The sequence below is a fragment of the Staurois parvus genome, unplaced genomic scaffold (genome assembly GCF_062004578.1).
Source record: "Staurois parvus isolate SC_StPar_1 unplaced genomic scaffold, SC_StPar_1.0 ptg000443l, whole genome shotgun sequence".
NCBI classification, from domain to species: Eukaryota; Metazoa; Chordata; class Amphibia; order Anura; family Ranidae; genus Staurois; species Staurois parvus.
This window is the reverse complement of record NW_028318239.1, coordinates 171,728-193,839: the sequence shown is the minus strand read 5'-3', so window position 1 is coordinate 193,839 and position 22,112 is coordinate 171,728. Positions and strand designations below refer to the sequence as shown.

The 22,112-nt window shown below is 43.6% G+C and overlaps 1 protein-coding gene across 1 annotated transcript in view; it reads right to left on the bottom strand.

Moving 5' to 3' along the window:
- The window catches only part of LOC149453973 (membrane-spanning 4-domains subfamily A member 8-like), a 64,514-nt gene extending 44,265 nt beyond the window's left edge, over positions 1-20,249 (bottom strand). Inside the window, exons 1-3 of the mRNA XM_089687987.1 lie at positions 20,110-20,249; positions 11,221-11,537; positions 4,606-4,716 (exon numbers count right to left, since the gene is read on the bottom strand). Of these exons, the coding sequence (XP_089544113.1) occupies positions 4,606-4,716; positions 11,221-11,529 (420 nt within the window). The 5' untranslated portion in view covers positions 11,530-11,537; positions 20,110-20,249. The remainder of the gene's footprint in view (positions 1-4,605; positions 4,717-11,220; positions 11,538-20,109) is intronic.
- Between the last annotated feature and the right edge of the window lie 1,863 nt (positions 20,250-22,112).

Genomic DNA, 22,112 nt, shown 5'->3' with positions numbered 1-22,112 from the left:
ACAATCCACCACCCACTCTGACGGTAATATCCTTGATCTTGTCTTCTCCAACCGCTGCGCTCCCCACAACCTCACTAACACCCCCTTCCCTCTCTCTGACCACAACCTGATTACCTTCTCTATCTCCTCGTCCTCCAACGCCTACCCCTCCAAATGTCACAATACTACCAGCCGTTACCTCCGCAACCTTAACCCTGCCTCCCTCCACTTTGCAGCTGATCAACTCCACGACCGCATCCTCCCCCTGTCCTGCCCTGACTTGGATATGACCGCCTACAACATCGCGCTCTCAACAGCCCTTGACTCACTAGCGCCTTTAACCACACGCAACATCAGACCCCGACCGCTCCAGCCCTGGCAGACTGATCACACCAAAACCCTCAAACGACACAGTCGCAAAACCAAATCCCAACAAGCCTTCACCCTCTACAAATCTGCCTTCCACACCTACACCTCCTCCCTCCATGCTGCCAAACAAGCCTACTTCCTGACCCTCATCAAGGCCCTCTCCTCCAATCCTCGCCGACTCTTCTCCACCTTCAACTCTCTACTCTCGCCACCCCCACCTCCACCCAGCACCTCACTCACCACCCTTGAGATTGCCAATCACTTCAAAAACAAGATTGACACAATTCGCAAGGACAATGCCGCAACTCACATGCCCTCTCAACCCGTCCCCTCTCACACAGCTACCCCCTCATCCCCCCTCCCCCTTGCATAACCCGCAGGGACTTCGTCGCTGCTCAAACTCTCTCCAACCCCCTTCCCCCTCACTCAGCTACCCCCTCATCACCCCTCTCCCTTGGCCCCACCACTGCTCTGACCTCCTCTTCCACCCCACCCTACATTCCTCATACTGAAGCTCCCCCAACACTCTGCACCTTTGACCTTACTACCATCGAGGAAGTCTCCAAGATCCTCTCTGATGCCCACCTCACCACCTGCCCCCTCGACCCTATCCCCTCACAACTCCTACGACCTCCCTCCCCCTCCATCCTAAGCTCCCTCACCCACATCTTCAATCTCTCCCTCTCCTCCGGCACTTTCTCCTCCCCTCTGAAACATGCACACATCACCCCCATACTTAAAAAGCCCTCCCTGGACCCCAATGACCCGAACAACCTCAGACCCATCTCCCTGCTCCCATTTACATCTAAACTCCTCGAGCGCCTAGTCTACACCCGCCTATGCTCTCACCTCAACGACAACAACCTCCTCGATCCCCTACAGTCCGGCTTCCGTCCCCTACACTCCACCGAAACTGCCTTACTCAAACTCTCCAACGACCTGCTAACCGCCAAAGCTAATGGCCACTATTCAGTGCTCCTACTCCTTGACCTCTCTGCGGCCTTCGACACAGTCGACCACCCCCTCCTCCTCAAAAAACTACACTCCCTCGGCCTCAGAGATTCTGCTCTCTCCTGGCTCTCATCCTACCCGTCACAACGCTCTTTCAGCGTTACCTATAATGCCACCACCTCCCTCTCACTACCCCTCTCTGTTGGGGTCCATCAAGGCTCTGTCCTCGGGCCCCTTCTCTTCTCCATCTATACCTCCTCCCTTGGCCAACTCATACACTCTCACGGCTTCAACTACCACCTCTATGCCGACGACACACAAATCTATCTCTCAACCCCCCACCTCACCCTCTCGGTCTCCGCCCGAATCACACACCTGCTGAGCGACATATGAGACTGGATGTCGCTCCACTTCCTTAAACTGAACCTCTCCAAAACAGAGTTTCTTGTCTTCCCCCAGCCCGGACCCCACCCCCCATTGACTTCTCTATCACATCGAACAACGCTACCATCAAACCCTCCCCGCAGGCCAGAGTACTTGGTGTCATTCTGGACTCCAACCTATCCTTTCAGCCCCAAGTCCAATCTTTAACAAACTTGTGCAGACTCCACCTCCGCAACATTGCCAAAATCCGCACGTTCCTAACTCCAGAAACCACTAAACAGCTCATCCACTCCCTCATCATATCACGACTCGACTACTGCAACTCCCTCCTCACTGGCCTGCCTCGCCGCTGGCTATCCCCGCTTCAGTCGATCCTGAATATGGCTGCCAGACTCATTCACCTTTCCAACCGCTCTGTCTCCACCACCCCCCTATGCCAATCCCTCCACTGGCTTCCGATTGCGCAATGGATCAAATTCAAAATCCTAACACTGACGTACAAAGCTGTCCACCATACTGCCCCGAACTACATCACCAACCTAATATCCAAGTACCACCCAGCACGCACACTCCACTCCACACAAGACCTCCTTCTCTCTAGTTCCCTGGTCTCCTCCTCCCATGCCCGCCTCCAGGACTTCTCCAGGGTGTCACCCATCCTCTGGAACTCCCTGCCCCAACCCATCAGATTATCATCACCTACTCTCCTCTCCTTTAGGTGCACCCTGAAAACCCACCTCTTCAGGGAAGCCTACCCCACCCCCTGCTAACCTGCCGACCTCCTCCACTCTTCCTACCACTCCATCCCCCACAGCTATCTCCTCCTGTACCACTATCCCCTCCCTCCTAGATTGTAAGCTCCAAAGAGCAGGGCCCTCAATCCCCTCATGTTTTGCATTGTATTGGTATTGTTCTGTCACATGTTCTGTCCCCCTCTGTAATGTACAGCGCTGAGCGAACTATTGGCACTTTATAAATACTGTATAATAATAATAATAATGTGATCCTCTCCTATTCCTCCTGTGATGTAGTTCCTCACACCTCACCTGTCAAATGCCATTCCCCGACTTTGTTTCATGAGAACATGGAAAAGGTCCTGAACCCTATGCAATCTCCAACAAAGGCTGACAATGAGCTAGAGATGAGCACAAAGGAAAAATATGTTTAGTTCCGGATTCGTTCATTAAGTTAATAATTTTGTTTTGTCATATTCATTATGTTTGATGCATTTCTGGAATTTGTTTTGTATATTCACTATTTTTTCATTGATTCTTTCTATATTTTTTCTATTCTAAAATTGAAATTTTGGAAGATGGCTATATTCTTTCTATTTTATTATATTCTTACATAGTTACATAATTAGTCTGGCTGAAAAAAGACAAAAGTCCATCCAGTTTAACCATAAAAAAAATCTATTCTATTTAAAATTCACATTTCGGAAGATGGCTGTATTCTTTCTATTCTATTCTGTTCTATTCTTTTCCATTCTATTCGAATTCAGATAATTCATTTTGTTATCATTGATTTTGGACTCTTTGAAATTTGTTTACTATTGTGATTCAGAAATTCGGATACAAGCAAATCTCCGAATAATGAAAATGTTGTCCGAATTTTGATTCGTAACTAAATTAAATGCACATGTCTACAATGAGCCTACACAGTCCTACCTACCTACAGATCCAACAAGAATGGTAAGTATTGGTAGTAGAAGAGGTGGGCTTTAAAAAGTATTCATCACTTTGCCTTAAATCAGTAAAACCCTATATCAGAGTATAAATCCCCTAACCTAAACTTACCCTTGAAATAAACTCATTAGTCCAGCCATTTTCAACCAGTGTTTGGTGAAACCCTAGGGTTCCTCAAGAAATTTTTGGTTCTTTGAGCAAACTGACCTCCCATCTGTTGGTGTGTGCTTAGTTCCGGGGCCAAAACCACTTGGCAGAATCAGTAGTATGACACCAATCATTTTTATTTATTATTTATTTCACATACTTATATAGCTCTGTCAATTTACACAGTGTTTTACATATATATTGTACATTCACATCAGTCCCTAACCCTCAAGGGGCGTACAATCTAAAGTCCCTAACGTACATTCATATATACACATACTAGGGACAATTTAGACAGGAGCCAATTAACCTACCAGCATGTCTTTGGAGTGTGGGAGGAAACCGGAGTACCCAGAGGAAACCCACGCAGGCACAGGGAGAACATGCAAACTCCAGGCAGGTGGTGCAGTGGTTGGGATTTGAACTGACAACCCTAGTACTGCCAGGCGGAAGTTGGCTGTATCTGTAAGGGAGGCTTGGTCACCAGTATAAGGGACATTTTTCCCGCTGGCTATCAATGGTTTGAGCAAGGGTTCCACAAGATCTGAAAATTATTAAAGGGTTCCTCAGGGGTTAAAATGTTGGGAAAGGATGCTCTAGGCCTTCCTATATACTGCAGTCATTGTGCACCAGCTGCCAACCCACCAATTGTTTAAAGTTTTGTCAATAGCTCTGTCCTGAAACACACAGATATCCAACTGTTAGAGACAAAACCAATCCATGTTGGAAGGCTTAGCCTGTATATTGGCATTCATCACACAACAAGGGCTTAATCTGTTGAAGCACTTGTGCATAAATGGCAAATTTTTCACTTATGACCTTCTTAAGTGGAACTCCAGGAAAACTTTCTTTTTGGATAGCATAGGAAAGAGATAAAACTTTTTCTGGCTATTCTGTCTTATTGAGGAAGATTTAAATGCAATTTCCTGTCCCGATGATCGAATGGCAATGGTCAACAACATCTCACATTGATTTAAACCTACCCAGCTACAGTGGTGAACATTGATCTATGATTGGCCAATAAGTGGTCCTGCAGGCCGGTGCACCAAGTTATTACACATTTCAAACAGCAAATTGTAACGTTACTTACAAACACAGGACCCCAAAACGGAATGCCACTTGGAAGCGTGATATTAAAGGTAGTGAAAATCAATGCAATGCCAAGACCAATCTCCAGGATGGCTGCCACAAGGACCAGAATCTGAAGGGGAAAAGAACAAGGCTTAATTAGTTTTGATGCAGCTTTGAACAATACTTTGCTAAGTGCCATTGATGTTGCATGTTCCACCAGAGATAGATGAATAGATTTGTTTGGTTGATGATTGAACCCAGATGGGAATTCTTTGTAGCCAAGTTCAAGTTCCTCAGAGAACTTTTTTAATTTTTTTCCGGTCATACTAAAAGAGAATAATTTGAATCTGATGTGGCATTTGGTAGGATCCCTGTACAGCATTATATCTAGCCCAGTGTTGGCCTATTCCTTTTCACCTTGTTCAGAAACCAATCTCTAGCACATCTCTGGTGTATTCTGGCCTTGTGTTGTCAATTAACAAAAACTTTAGATTTCTTTCAAGTAACCTTGACAGGTTTTTCAGTCTCGGATTGTTCTTATTGAAATGCCACTTTTTGCATTGATAAACCTCTTTAGACCTAGTCTGTCCAGACCTGCTGTCACCTACTGACTTGGCACTATCCACAGGCAGCTAAACTCTTCAATAACATACAGAATTTGAATCCAGCACAATTTTACTTCAGCAAATTGTAGTACACAGGATGTATTTCCAGTTTTTTGAAGTGTAGGAAGACAATGACTTTCCTAAGCCCAGTCTCTGCAAGGTACTAACACTGCCTGAGGGAACATAGAAGATTTGGGGAGGGTCTAGCTGGAACTAAACCAACTAACACTAAAAAAAAGGGGGAGGACAGAGGAGGATACCAAAATCAACCTAAATCTCAAGAGACCCATGTGTCCAATCAGACACAGGCTCCTCCAAGTTGGGACTCAGAATCCATGGCAAAGAATACACTGGCGCCAGGCCTGACATCTTCTTTAGAAGACAGAACAAAAGGGAAGTACTTCTCCTGAACTGATTCCAATTAGTGAACTAAGGATACATGGGGACATTTAGTGGAAGAAAGTGAAAACTATACCAGAAATCTCATGAGAGGAAACAACAACAGGTACATTGTCTAGCATAGTCATTGAGGCTCCTCTTCTGTACTTAAATTGATTTCACTACACATTGTTAAATTATCACCGTGTGCATTAGAAGCTGCAGAAAGTCAGATAGAGTCTACCTCATTTCCTGGCAGAATGATATTCAACGTCATCTAGAACTTTCCTCCCCAATCATAATGTCTCTTTGTGCCTCAGGCCTATTGGACATTTGTCCAGCAACTTCAGCTGTGGCCAGGTCCTTGATCAAGGTACTAAATTGTGTGTTTTAGTGTTACTAATTTTATTCATTAAAGGTGTTTTAGCTTCTATTAGTAAGAACAAACTGATAGAGGGTCTAAGCCTTCTCCTACTCAATTTTCTCTGAATCTGACTTTTCGACTTGGGAGTCGGGAGTCAGTTGTTTCCTGCCAGTTGAAACATTTGGAGCAAAAAGGAGGCAGCTCCATTTTTTTTTTTTTTTCCTTTTTCGGTTAAAAACCATATCTTGATCAGAAAACCCTGCTCCTCCAATTGGTGCAAAAAGGAGGCAGCACTGAGCGGTAGTTCCCATGTTCCTCAATAGTTGGCGCTGCCTGTTAAAATGCTGGAAGGAAGAATGAGGCAGCTCCAAAATTTAGAAATGTGTCCTGTGCTGCCTCCAGTTAACCACTTGCCTACTTTTACCCTCTTTCTGCCCAGGCCAATTTTCAGCTTTTAGCATTGTCGCACTTTGAAAGACAATTGTGCAGTCATGCAACACTGTACCCATATGACATTTTTTTCACACAAATAGAGCTTTCTTTTGGTGGTATTTAATCACCACTGGGGATTTTTATTTTTTGCACTATAAACAAAAAAAAGCAATCAATTTGAAGGGAAAAAGTTTTTCTTTGTTTCTCGTATAACATTTTGCAAACAGGTAATTGTTCTCCTTCACTTGATGAGGCAGCACTGATAGGCATCACTGATGGGCACTGATGAGGTGTCACTGGTGGGCATTGATGAGGAGGCACAGCTGATGATGCACTGATATGCAGCAATTCTTGGCACTGACAGGCAGCATTGATGGGCACTAATAGGCCGCACTGATGGCCGGCACTACTTTGCACTGATGGGTGGCATTGCTGGGCACTGATGGGTGGCACTGATAGGCCGCACTGATGAGAACGGATGAGGTGGCACTGATAGGCAGCACTGATGGGCACTGATAGGCAGCACTGATGAGGAGGCACTGATGATGCTGCACTGATATGCAGCAATTATTGGCACTGATGGGCGGCATTGCTGGGCACTGGTGGGTGGTACTGCTGGGCACTGATTGGTGGCACTGGTGGATGGCACTGATAATCAGTGCCGATCTGCTCTACTCATTTGCCAGTTATCAGCAGTACTTTCCTCACTCTGTGACAGTGTGAGGAAAGTGCTGCCGATAACCGGCAACTGTTTTTACTCTGTGATCATTGCACACAGCTGATCATGTGGTAAAAGGCCACTGTGATTGGCCTTTTACCTAGCCATGTGATCAGCCGGGGGGGCACATTCTGAGAGGACGTCTTATGACGCCCTCCCAGAACTGGTCAACTGTGCTATAGCTGTCTTTCGTAAAGTGGTTAAATGGCAATGTAATTTCATCTACTGTATGTATATAGCCTATGTTGTTTCCTTTGTTAAAGAGTACCTCCACTTTTGTTGAGAGAAAAACATTCCCCTCTGGGTGATCTATGTACATTGCAGCAGATTCCTACCTTTTGCTATTCTGAATAAATAGCTGTTTGTCTGTGGCCATGTTAAAATGAATGAGAGTGATTTTATAATTATCAATTAGCTGCTCCACTTTCAGGGTTCTAATGTGGAAAGTGTAAGGGTCTGCATCCCTTGAGACATGATTTTACTTCGGGAGTACGTCACCAAAAATGACTGGGTTGTATCAGGGAGCACAATACGACGATACTTGAACAAAAATAAGCCTTTACTGATCCAATGCCACAAAAAAGGATTATGTCTATATTATTTTCCATCTTTATAAAGTTCCATTACCTTGTTATGCAGGTCTTTTGACAGTTATTTTCTTTTTTCCATGGCTCAGTATCTAGCCTGCTCAGTGCAACCGCGTGAGAGCTAACAAACTCAATTTATACACAAACACGAATTGCAATTTAAAAAGACACAGAAATAGGAAATTTACTTTTTCTTTCAACATTCTGTCACTGGTCAGTATCCCTGATCACCACCGCACCAGTCATATGATGATGCTGTACTGCACTGGTGATGGTGTGTAAAAAAAAAAATAAAAATGTTTTGAAAAAAAATATTTAATTTCTTTATTTTCCAAAAAACTGTGACAAAAATTACAACTTAAAAAAAAAAAGCCATGCATCTTACTAAATACTTTACACCATCTAATTTCCAAAAAGGGGCCATTTAGGGGGAATTTGCATTGTCCTGGCATTATGAGGGCCTCAAGAAATGAGATTGGCTGTCAGTACATGAGAACTGATTGATTTTCAAATGTATTTGTTGTAGACATTATAACTTTCACAAAAACCAATTAATATACACTTACTGGGATTTTTTTTTTTGCCAAAGACAAAGTAGTTTTGTTTTTTTTTTTAAATGTCGGGCTTTTTTCATTTATATAGCAACAATTAAAAACCCAGTGGTGATCAAAAGCAAAAAAAAAAAAAAAAAAAGAAAGGTCTATTTGCGTGAAAAAAATTATATACATTTAATTTGTGTACCATGTTGCATGACCTCACAATTGCCAGTTAAAGTAGCTCAGTGCTGAATAGCAAAAAATAGCCTGGTCATGAAGGGGGAAAAACCTTCTGGAGGGGAAGTGGTTAATTGTTAATGTTTATCCTGCCCAGGGGCGGACTGACCATTCAGAAACTTGAGCACTGCCAGAAGGCCCGGGGTCAGTAAGTGACCCCATGAGACGCCCCTGATACCTTTCATAGGATTTTTCGGGTGTGGTTTGAGTGTGGGTGAGGAGACAGGGGCCCCATGATCCCCTATTGCCCGGGGGCCCCATGAGTTGTCAGTCCGCCCCTGATCCTGCCACTTTGTGGTCATTGTTTTAACAACATGTAATTTTCTGTAATTGCTCCTGTACTGTTCCTGCAAGGCACCCATTGAGGCTAGGGAAAGAAAATATTCATTGTGACCATTTTAAACACTTCAGTGTCGACATCTACTAAATCACATTGTTTGTCTGAACCTTTTGCATACAATGAAGATATTGGTGGATGTTTGGTGAGTTCATCTATTTGATTATCTCTGCTATATTCTGGCCAGGCATAGAAGACTCAGGAAGGGATCAGTCAATATTAGAACTGGAGTCAGAATATTCCCTGCTTTAGGGGCCAGTTAACACTACATGCATTCCAGTACATTTTTCTGCATCCAAAAGGCATAGAAAGTAGGTTACATGGTTTTCAATGCATAGTTCACGCCCTTAAAGAAAATATATTTGTTGTGCTGAATTATGGATTACATGGAAAACACACATAGACAAAAAGTGGGTAAAACACTATGAACTCAACTGAAGCAAAAAACTGAAACATTTTTTTTTTTAGTTTGCTAAAACCATTTGCCCCACTCCTAAGTGTAATCAGCTTTAGCAATTATAAGGCTACGTTCACACTGAGGGGTTTTTGAAGCATTTGTGAGTTAAAAAGCGCGTCTGAAAAGCTCAAGAAAAATGCTTCCCTATGTATGTGAATGTATATTTATGTATGTTTTCACACTGAGGCATTGCACTTGCAGTGTGGTGTAAAAACTGCTTGCAGCATCTTTGGGGCATTTTTTGATGCTTAAAGTACACTATATTGCCAAACGTATTGGTCCAGTCCTCCAAATCATTGGATTCAGGTGTTCCAATCCCCTCCATGGCCACAGGTGTATAAAATCAAGCCCCTAGACATGCAGACTGCTTCTACAAACATTTGTGAAAGAAAGGGTCGCTCTCAGGAGCTCAGTGACTCCAAGCGTGGTCCTGTGATAGGTTGTCACCTGTGCAATAAGTCCATCCGTGACATTTCCTGGCTACTAAATATTCCATGCTCAACTGTTAGTGGGATTATAACAAAGTGGAAGCAACTGGGAACAACAGCAACTCAGCCACCAAGTGGTAGGCCACGTCACATGACAGAGCGGGGTCAGCGCATGCTGAAGCTCACAATGCACAGAAGTCCCCAACTGTCTGCAGAGTCAATAGCTAAAGACCTCCGAACTTCATGTGGCCTTCAGATTAGCACAACAACCGTGCATAGAGAGCTTCATGGAATGGGTTTCCATGGCCGAGCAGCTGCATCCAAGCCTTACATCACCAAGTGCAATACAAAACATCAGATGCAGTGGTGTAAAGCACGCCACCATTGGACTCTAGAGCAGTGGAGACGTGTTCTCTGGAGTGACCAATCACGCTTCTCTGTCTGGCATTCCGATGGATGTGTCTGGGTTTGGCAGCTGCTAGGAGAACCGTACTTGCCTGACTGCATTGTGCCAAGTGTAAAGTTTGCTGGAGGAGGGATTATGGTGTGGGATTGTTTTTCAGGGGTTGGGCTTAGCCCCCTAGTTCCAGTTAAGGGAACTCTTAAAGCATCAGCATACCAAGACATTTTGGACAATTTCATGCTCCCAACTTTGTGGGAAGAGTTTGGGGATGGCCCCTTCCTGTTCCAACATGACTGCGCACCAGTACACAAAGCGAGGTCCATAAAGACATGGAGGAGCCAGTTTGGGGTAGAGGAACTTGACTGGCCTGCACAGAGTCCTGACCTCAACCCCATAGAACACCTTTGGGATGAATTAGAGCAGAGACTGCGAGCCAGGCCTTCTCGTCCGACATCAGTGCCTGACCTCTCAAATGCACTTCTGGAAGAATGGTCCAACCTTCCCATAGACACCCTCCTAAACCTTGTGGACGGCCTTCCCAGAAGAGTTGAAGCTGTTATAGCAACAAGGCGCAGGCCAACTCAATATTGAACCCTACGGACTAAGACTGGAATGCCATTGAAGTTCATGTGTGTGGAAAGGCAGGCCGACCACTACTTTTGACAATATAGTGTATTTGTGAACACAATGCTACACAAGCCAATTTAATATTAAAAAGGCATTTTAAAAGTAACCTCTATCACTTTTGTAACACAGTTTTTATTTACTTTTATTTTTATGTTTTTTTCCATGCTCCTGGGACCGTATGCCCCCCCCCCCATTGTCCTCCTTCCTCTTAGTAAGCAGACTGACCTCACACTCAGTGAGTGGGGAAGTACTTTCCCCATCTATGTATTGGGTATGGGCAGCTGCTGACTGACAGTGAGACACCTGTTGGGGGTACTGTCAAGTCAACTGAGATACAGGTGCACTGTGTGTCAGCACAGGGTCCTGTATCTCCAAAAATCGACCTGTATCTCTATTTCCACTCTCTCCCTATACATCATATTGTCTATTGCAAAAGGACATGTATGCTTTTAGATGAAGTTCTCATAATTTCCTGAGCTTGTGGTATGACTAAACTGTCCATGCATGGTTACCTTTAATACTTACTCCCAGAGCCTTTGGTTTACCCTTCAGAAATGTTTGAAAAAATGGTAAAGATGGGTCTGTATTTTGGGGTATGATAGTGGCGAGATGCCATTGTGGTACCACAGTGGGGACAGTACTTGTCTGGGTTGTGGGAGGGATGTAGTACATGGGGGGCGGAGGACCGACGCTCTGCAAAAAAGCTGCTGCAGGCATATTCAACACTGGGACTGCGTATGGGACTGTGGATGGGACTGCAGATGGGAATGAAGGAGTGTTGATCCTTATAGCCTCATAGGTATGAGGTACACCTTCACCCGCAGGATCTGACATGATGAAATCTGAAATAGAAAAAGGATGTTTGGAAAGTTAAAACCAGGATTTTTTTTGTCTTCCCAAATGTATCACCACAACAGTGCGGTAGTATTTTACTAAGCCTCTGTATTAGGAGAAGGATCTTAATATAAAAATACATGTTTTGCTTTGGATACAGTAAAGAATGGTCGGAACCTCTGTAAGTTAAATCTCAAACAATGTTTTCAGCTTTCCAAGCTATCTTTTTAAATGGCACATCTTATATAATGAGATGAGAGGGACAGGTGGTTGTAATCCAAACAAGGAGCATAGGCTAGGGTGACCACACTGCTTTTCCATAGACACAGTTTACAGTAGCTAGTGAATATTGACATCCTGGGAGTGGTGTATTTTGTTTTTGCACTGCCCTAGGCAACACAAAAATCAGCTGCCCCCTGAAAAATGTTGCCCTAGGCAAACATGCCCCTGGTGATTCGTATGGTATCCTGACCCGAGACCTGATGACCTATCCATGGCCTGGTGATGCAGCATTAAATATTGTGCATTTTAAACGCACATCATGCGTTTTTCATCCATTCGTTTGGTTTGCACCTGTTGTCACTCCCGGATCAGGACGTCCACACACCTGGAATTGTGATCTCTTCATGATCCACACAATCATATTGAACTAATTATATCACTAATAATCACCTTAAGGTAATACCACGTATCCACATATGTTTGAAATAGCATGATATCGTGTATATTAAAGTGTATTACTATTTAGCGCTGCACCAACTTACTTGAATAAATATGCCCCTGCACCCCAGGACAGGTTACTGGTAGGATCACAAGTTTAAAAAAAAAGATTTTAAATAGTAAACTAATGTATCCACCACATCTAAGGACCTGCTGCCCTATACTGCTTGTAAATGGCCTTGTTGCTTGATGTTCACAGAGATTACATATGTACATCACTTCCTGTCTCTGGAGGCTGACTTTAGAAGCCCCAGAAGGAAGAGGTGGAAAGATAGACAGAGAACTGAGTCACATGGGGCTTCTGCTGTATTTTCACCCAAACCAGATGCAGAGTCTATTAGGCAAGTATCCTTGTGTTCTAATAGTTTAGCCACAGCTGACCGTAGCTTCTTCACTGTATATCAAAATCTTTATGACAGATTTATCTCTGTCCTATTGTTATTAGTAGAGTAGTAGGCTGACTCTGAGTTCCAATGCCACACCACAGCTCCTGCCAGTGAGAATCTCCATTCCTTGCAAGTTGGACAACAGGATCTCCGCATAATTGCAGATATTGTCTTCATGTCTTCACCAAGATAAGCTCTACAACTTGGTCATCTTCAGGGGCCCCTGTAACTGATCCTTCCTGCAACATTCATCTGGTATATGTGCCCAGTATATGTGCACAATGCACAAGGACTCTTGTTGGACCCTTTGGTTTGTACATTGGATGTATGTACTATTATTAACCACTTGCCCTCCAGAAGATTTACCCCCCCCCCCCCTTCCTGACCAGACTATTTTTTGCGATACGGCGCAATGAAATGTATGTCCTTTTTTCCCACAAATAGAGCTTTCTTTTGGTGGTATTTTACTTTTTGCACTATAAACAAAAAAAAATGTACAATTTTAAAAATATATATATAATTTATTTTCTGCTATAAATAACATATGGCAAAAAAAATGTTAAAAATCAAGTTTCTTCATATATTTAGGCCAAAATCTATTCTGCTACATATTGTTGGTAAAAAAAAAATCCCAATAATTGTACATTGATTAGTTTGCGCAAAATTTATAGCATCTACAAACTATGGTACACATACAGGAATCTTTTTTTTTTTTCTTTTTATGCTAGTAATGGCGGTGATCAGCGACTTGTCAGTTGTCAGTTAGACATGTCCCGCTACACTTTGTGGGAACCAGTGTCACTAATACAGTGATCAGTGCTAAAAATATGCACTGATACTGTACTAATGACACTGATTGGGAAGGGGTTAACATCTAGTGTGATCAAAGGGTTAGGTGTGTGCCTAGTTATGCGCTTGGTGTACACTAGGTGGAGTTTTTACTAGGGGAAGTGATGGATCGTGTTCTCAGCTCTGTGGAGAGACACAATTCATGGCTCCCTCCTGTCACAACAAAGCTATGGCTATGTAAACATAGCCACAGCCCTGTTCTTCTTCCCTGACCGACTGCTCTCAGGGACTTGTAGATCAATTTGTGATCTGACAGAAGATTTCCACGGCGGTGCGCACATGCCCCCATGTGGCGGAAGTGCAAAATCCCATATATTTATGTGATTTTGCACAGGAATGCTGCCCTGTAGCAGTAAAACTGCTATAGGGTGGATGAAAGTGGTTAATCTTTTCTTATAAAAGCCTGTACTATTTCCACACTGGTGTGCATCTATATACTTCTGGTTAATGTTATATGCTGGTTGCACTAGTTTTTCTGCCTCCACTTACTTTAAATTATATTACTAGTTATTTCCTGGGATGGAAATCCCCTTTGTTCAGGCCCTGTCCTGGGTAGCGGCACTGCCAACTTTATTATCAACCTCTCTTCCACTTAACGAAGGTACAGGTGTAGCACAATATCCTGTTTGGGGAGGGCCATTTTTCATAACCTCTACAATTTATACATCATTAAATGTATTTTTAACCGCCTCCCGCCTGCCATATAAGGTAATGACAGGTGAAAGGCGGTTCTCTCGTTCTGGGAGGACGTCATTTGAAGACCTCCCATTCTAACCGTGCATGCGCAACTCTGGGAGCGCACAGCGTGGTGATCGGTGGTGCGCTGTGTCCCTCGTACATGGCGGATCACCGATCAAAGGAAAGAGCCGAAGATGTTGGCTCGGTCATGTGATCAGCTATGTCCAATCACATGAATAAGAAGAAACAGCAGTGAGCGCTAATCCTGAAAGCGGCTAGGCACTCTAAGCAACCAATAACACTTAAAAGCAATAACATAAAATAGTGCAGCGCTGAAAAAAATGACAAAATGACAAAAAAGTAGTCCACTAAAAGTCTATGACATATAAACGTATCCAGTGTCAGATGTGGATTCAGAATAGGTGATCCGTGTGGAAATGGCTGGAAAACGCACTCACCAGAAGTAAGACACATAAACGCAGTGTGTATGTAAAACTCAAGGATCTTCAATCCAGAGGGAAGTAAAGCTGATCCGATTACAGGAATGGTGAATCCCTCCTCCGCAGGTGCAGCAACCGATCTTCCTTAACACGATTAGATGTAGAAATCCAAGACCAAGGTTCTGCAAGCAAAAGCTCCTCAAGGGAGTTTTAGGGAAGGACACCCATAGTGAAGTAGGTAATAAAAGGCAGCTTTATTCACAATAATGATATCCAATTCAAAGCAGGCAGGTATCATACAGATGTGTCAGCAAGACAACTAACCCTGATACTTTGAATAGTGGCCGCCGGGCCTCCACGTGGCACCGGCGGCGTAGCGTCTCGACGTCCAGGCTCCTCCTTACGCGTTACGTGCGCACGCACATCTTCAGAGGTATGGAACCATACCTCTGAAGATGTGCGTGCGCACGTAACGCGTAAGGAGGAGCCTGGACGTCGAGACGCTACGCCGCCGGTGCCACGTGGAGGCCCGGCGGCCACTATTCAAAGTATCAGGGTTAGTTGTCTTGCTGACACATCTGTATGATACCTGCCTGCTTTGAATTGGATATCATTATTGTGAATAAAGCTGCCTTTTATTACCTACTTCACTATGGGTGTCCTTCCCTAAAACTCCCTTGAGGAGCTTTTGCTTGCAGAACCTTGGTCTTGGAATTCTACATCTAATCGTGTTAAGGAAGATCGGTTGCTGCACCTGCGGAGGAGGGATTCACCATTCCTGTAATCGGATCAGCTTTACTTCCCTCTGGATTGAAGATCCTTGAGTTTTACATACACACTGCGTTTATGTGTCTTACTTCTGGTGAGTGCGTTTTCCAGCCATTTCCACACGGATCACCTATTCTGAATCCACATCTGACACTGGATACGTTTATATGTCATAGACTTTTAGTGGACTACTTTTTTGTCTTTTTTTTCATTTTTTACAGCGCTGCACTATTTTATGTTATGTCCAATCACAGCTGATCACATGTACATAGGGAAATGCCAGTTATCGGCATTTCTCTCCTCGCGAGCTGTCAATCGGTAAGCCGGTAATCGGCTTTACACAGAGGGGACATCTACACCGATCATCAGGGCACTGATGATCAGTGTAGCCCCAGCAGTGCCACCTGTCAGCGTCCATCAGTGCCAGCTGTCAGTGCTCATCAATACCACCTGCCAGTGCCCATCAGAGCCACATATCAATTCCTACCAGTGCACATCAATGCCACATATCAGTGCCCATCTGAGCTGCCTTTCAGTATTACCGATCAGTGCCACCTATCAATGCCAGTCAGTGCTACCTATCAGTGCCACCAATCAGAGCCAGTCAGTGTGCATATCAGTGCCAGTCAGTGCCACCTAACAGTGCCAGTCAGTGCTGCCTATCAATGCCACCTATCGGTGCCACCTATCAGTGCCATTTATGAGTGCTGCCTTTCAGTGCCCATCAGTGATGCCTGTCAATGCCCATCAGTGCCACCTACCAGTGCCTCCTCATCAGTGCCCATCAGGGCCACCTATCAGTGTCCATCAGTGCAGCCTATCAGTGCCCATCACTGCAGCCTCATTAGCGCACATCAGTGAAGGAGAAAAATCCTTTATTTACAAATTTTTAACAAAAACTAAGAAAAAACGTTTTTTTCAAAATTTTCAGTGGCTTTTGGTTTGTTTAGCAAAAAATAAAAAAACACAGAGGTGAATATATACCACCAAAAGAAATCTCTATCTGTCTCAAAAAAATGATAAAAATGTCATATGGATACAGTGTTGCATGACCACGCAATTGTCATTCAAAGTGCCACAGCGCTGAAAGCTGAAAATTTACCTGGGCAGGAAGAGGTATAAGTGCCCTGTAGGTGAGGGGTTAAATGCTGTATTGTATGTACCTGCATTTAGATTGGCACCAGCCAATTGCAAGGGGACAGCCAGTTCATGTGCTGACAAGAAGCATTCTAATAGGAGGAAAAAGCAAAATGATAGGGAGATGAGCTCATCACTGAGCAGCCTCTGCTTTCATTTTCCAATCAAAGGCTGGGGCAAGTCAAGGAGAAGTTGAGAATGATCCATGAAACACCCTTTAGATGTCACAAAATCAGGGAGGTAAAGTCCCTTGTGTGCTAAAGAAGAGAACATCATAATGGTTTCTGACTTGACAGAATGGCAACCTCGGCAAGGTATGGCTGGCTGTAAAACTCCTGAGTGGCATATGAGGAGGTAGAGCAAGCTCCTGTTATGAATGTGGAGTAGAGATGTTCCTGTGAGCTATACCATCCATGGAAATAAATGAGTAGAGAATAGTGCCACCAAGAAGAGGAGGTAGAACAGTGGAACTGCATTCTCATAAAGTATATTGGCACTGTTTATTTGCTGCTCACACCATCTTCTGAGATCATGTAGTTCTTGGGCAGAACAAGTTATATTACACCAAAGACAGTAATATCTTCTGCAGGCTTGCCAATAAAGCTGACCTTGTTATTTGTTCCACCATCAACCATATTGGATTTGAGGCCTATATTCCATCTAATCCCAATGTAAAGCCTAATTCCATCTTTCCTTTCACTTTAAATAGTTGGTTGGGCCACCTTGGCCTACATTTACTATTTGGAGTGAAGGGAAGATTGGGTTAGGTTTCAAGTGAACTAGTGAAGAGGTTCATATAAAGGAGATCTATGGTCACAGTGTACCCTTTCACTTTTTAACATCATCATTGTTAAGCAATACAAACAATGGCTGTAATTGACAATCCAGTACTTGGTAAATCTCCTTTCAATTTGTGTGTTCTGTCTGTTTGCTGGCCATTTATCTCAACAACTTGCCAGATCCCTGCATACTTTGCAGCTTCTTCTCTGCTATTTACTTTCGATTTTTAAGGACGACCCCATGGTACCTCACCGCCAGCAAACCAGGATTCCTGTGCTGACTTCACCTCCTGAAACTCATCTCAGCACCTATGTAGTTCAGAAGGCACGCATAGTGAAAGCCTCTCGGGGAATCAGGAGGGAATTTTTTCCCCCCACTGGAGCACTTTACTGGGGGTGTTTTGCCTTCCTCTGGATCAACCGTGAATAATGGATAGTGTGTAGTGTGTGTGTGTTTTTTGTGTGCTTTTTTTTTCCTCGGTTGGTTGAACTGGATGGACTTTTTTCAACCAGATTAACTATGTAACTATGTGTCACAGAATTCAAAGAAGTAAATGTATGGGGTGCTTCTCTGTAGGGTGCAAAACAAACCTCCTCAATCAACCCTTGTAGGATGTTTGCTTTTCACTGAAGCACAGGTTCCCTCTCATCAGTATGAGCTGGAGTTTATGGAAACCTGCTTATTATTTTTTTTTCTTCTCAATAGTGTTTAATTTTTTTTTTGTTAGCCAATACAAGAATCTGCACATAGATAAATGGGGACATAGCCACCATAACTATGCTATGACATTAATTACATCTGATGTACATTATACAATACAGCGAGTCATTATGACATATGTGTTCTTTTCTCCAAGTTCTATCCTAAGGCAATAAAGCAATAGTACAAGGTATTACTCAAGCAAAAAAAATAGCTAAGGTAGCATTATGTACAAGATAGTCTGGGATGTAATTACAGTCGTAAAGAGGAGACCTATCAAGTGCAATATTAATAGGCATAAATCAGGCTTTATACCAATTATACCATTATATTCTCAAAGGCAGGCAATGTGTCAGATTGTACAGCAAGTAATCTTTCATATGAGTATTGTTGGTATGTAGTATGCATAGCTTCTGACAGATTAGGAGCTAGCCCTTTTTTTCCAGTTTCTTGTGATGGTAGGAAGAATGCCTGAGATATCTGACAAACTTTGGAATATTTTCCTCCAGAAACTGCAAATACTCCTACGAGACCACAATATGTGAAACCAGTTACCCGTCGAGCCACATCCACTACAGCAGGGTTTCTCAACCAGGGTTCTGTGGAACCCTAGGGTTCCTCCAGAGGTTGCCAGGAGTTCCTTGAGCAATGAGTAATTTTTGCCTCTCAGGTAAGTTTCCACTGACACCATTGATCTTTTAGCTATCTGTAAGGGGGTAATTCTTTCCAATGACCACACGTGTAAGGAGCATTCTTACCTCTGACTATCACTAATGTATCATGAATTGTAGCTAAAGTCCTTTTTAGCAGGGGTTACCTGAGACCGGAAAGTTATGTCAAGGGTTCCCCTGCGTTGAAAAGTTTGAGAGAGGCTGCTCTACAGCATAAGGGGGAGCAATCAGGATATGACATAGCCAACAGATAAGGTGTAAGGTACCATCTTGTGTTGATTTTCAAAGCCAGAAACCTTCTTATTTTAACACATACAGGACAAGAATCCCTGAGATGTTACTGTCCTTATAACAAAGGACTACACTTCCGTACCAGGTTCTACCCTAATAAAGAACTACAACAATTTCTAATTAGAGCACTGACATCAGTCTTACCCCAGAATTGCCTGTGCTGATATACATAAGTGGGATCTCTATTGGATCCTCCTCATATTGGTGGTCATAAATCATCGGTAACCTGCAGTCAATAAAATACAGTCTTTCTATGTCAAGGGCATATCAAGCACTCAAAAGGAAGAGGTTAGTGGTTTGATGGAAATAGTCTTGGCAAAGCACAGGTTCGCTAGTTCACCCAGACGTATTTTCTCTGTGAAAGGTGTATGTTCAGATCTGATTACCAGGTAGGCACTGATGTGTGGTAGAAAGACAACTGCTTTATAAACAATTCACAGCAGGAAACCGACAGCATGCACAAGGTGGAGAACCAACAGCTTCAACAAGCTCTCAAACATATCCCCACTGAAGAGAGTGCACATTTTGGATGGTTCAAAGGAGGTGTAAAGGAGGACATTTAATTCATATTAGAACAACCTTCTCTAATAACTTATTCTAATATCTTTCTCATTCTATAAACATTGAAGTAGAGCTTCAGATCCAGGTTTTGTTGCTGAGACATCTTACATAGACATGATATGAAGGTGTGATTATAGGTTAACCTTTTAAATCCCCTGTCACCCATATTGGTATTGTATGTCTAATAAAGCAAGTCACTGATCAGGGGGTTACTGAATAAATGCAGGGAAGAGGAAGCCACATGGTCAATGGGGTATTGCTGCTGGTTACTCGTGTTTGGAGGTCAACCAGTATGTCCAATTATCACTAGAACCCCAAGTTTCTCCCAATGCAAACAATGGTAGCAGAAATAAACAATACAACGTGCACTTCGAATATGTATTCTGCTAACATCAAGAAATTACAGGCTTGTAGGAAACCTTTATCCTGGCACCTTTGGTCAGTACACTCAGCTCTGAAGTAGACCTGGCACACAGGATTCATGCACACTGCTCTCACTATCAGTGACAGGCTAGCCAAACAAGGCAATATTACTTCTATGGTTCGTGCAAACACCCTCTCACAGTCTCTTAGCACCAACCACCAAAAGAGGAGACTCACCCAAAATCTAGCTGGCAGGACACATGCAGGCAAATGCAAATGTTGCATCCAATCTGATGTAATCTGATGGTTGTGTGGTAGGTAATCTCTAGCTGGGTGATTTCCTCATTCCTCGGATGGGTGTTTGGTAGCTTAAGTCATTTTCTCATTCCTCTGAGATGCCCTCCAGCTATTCTGTGAACTAGAATCACACACAAACAACACACACACACACACAAACACACTGATGTTGATCTAGTAAAACTGGAGAGAGCAATATCTGGTTTGGGTGTGCATGGTAGCCAATCAGGTTCCAGTTTTTTGTCAAAGCTTAATTGAGCAAGTTAAAGTAAGATGCTGATTGACTACCATGGACAGCTGCACCAGTTTTTGCACTCTCCAGTTTTAGTAAATCAACCTCACGGTCTGACAATGAGATCTTTCATTGCCTAGGATAACTTCCACACACTGCTACTAATCTGTATGCAATCCAAAAAGCTATCTTGTTCTCTGTCAACCAACTGCTGCAATACAGAGAACACGGGAGTACATCCACCCAATGCAATCTGACACAAATTTCCAACTGAGCTGATGGTACAACCAGGGCTGCTGTTAAAAACCATGGGGCCCCATACAGCCAACCTGACAGGTTCCTCCCCCATACACACAGTTTACTATGCTTCAATTATGAATGAACACTGATTGGTATCAATCACTCATTGTGTTCATTTACGAAAGGAAGGGCTGGTAAATGTGACACATTTAACAAACTCTCCCCCCCCCCCCGCTTTCCATCCTGAAGGATCCTATTGTGTGCTTGCAAGTGCTGCTGAGAAAGAGAGGAGGGAAGCCGGAAGCAATTCAGGGGTGGGGGCACACAGGGGGGCCTGGGCAGCAGAGGGAAATGTATGGTGCACAGGGAGGATGAGGGGTGCGGTGGGGGTGCAATTGCTGGAACCGATCCCCTGTATGGTTTCTCTGCTGCAGCTAAAAAACATTGGGAGAGTGAGGAGAAGAAGCCAGCTTTCAGTTGCTGCAGAGAGAACCATACAGGGGATTACTTCCAGTAATGGCCCCCCTCCCCACCAAGCCGATCACTCTTTGCCCACATCTGATTCACCCAGCTGCCTGGGCCCCCCTGTTGGCCTGGGCTCCGTACAGGAGGACTGGTGGTACCCCCCCTTAACCACAGCCCTGGATACAGCTCAATAATCACACAACAGTTCTTTTTCTTTACCAAAATGTTTTACTGGAAGGAAAACAACATGGGCTCATTGGTAGGTCAAAGCACATACATAACACACCAAGGCAGGGGTACATGGCAAACACCTTACCAATGGAGTCATTGGATGTCCAAAAGACATACATAACACACCGAGGCAATGGTACATGGCACATAGCATACCAATGGAGTCATTAGATGGTCAAAGCACATACATAACACACCAAGGCAGGGGTACATGGCACATAGCATACCAATGGAGTCATTGGGTGGTCAAAAGACATACATAACACACCAAGGCAGGGGTACATGGCACATAGTATACCAATGGAGTCATTGGATGGTCAAAAGACATACATAATACACCAAGGCAGGGGTGGATAAGAACATTCTGAGACAAATTCACATATACAACTTAAAAAAGTCCTTTTTAACACTGAGGAACCCTTAAACATAATTTTCTGGCCTCTGGGAATCCATGATAATTATTATATCTACAGCTCATGGTACATTGATCATCACCGGGATGACTTCTCCTTACATTTGTGATAAGTGGTAAGAATCCCTCCTTATAGATAGTTAAAAGATCAGTGGTTTCAGTGGTTACTTTTCTGAGAAGGGAGAAATGGTCCCTTTTCAAGGAACCCCTAGCAACCTGAGAGGAATCTCAGGATTCCACAGATCCCTGGCTGAGAATGGCTTCTAAACAGCCTATTAATATTATATTTAATATCCCTATCCAGGCAGTGCAATGACTGTTCCAAAATCAGAAGTTAACAAAGTTAAGAGACATAAAAACACA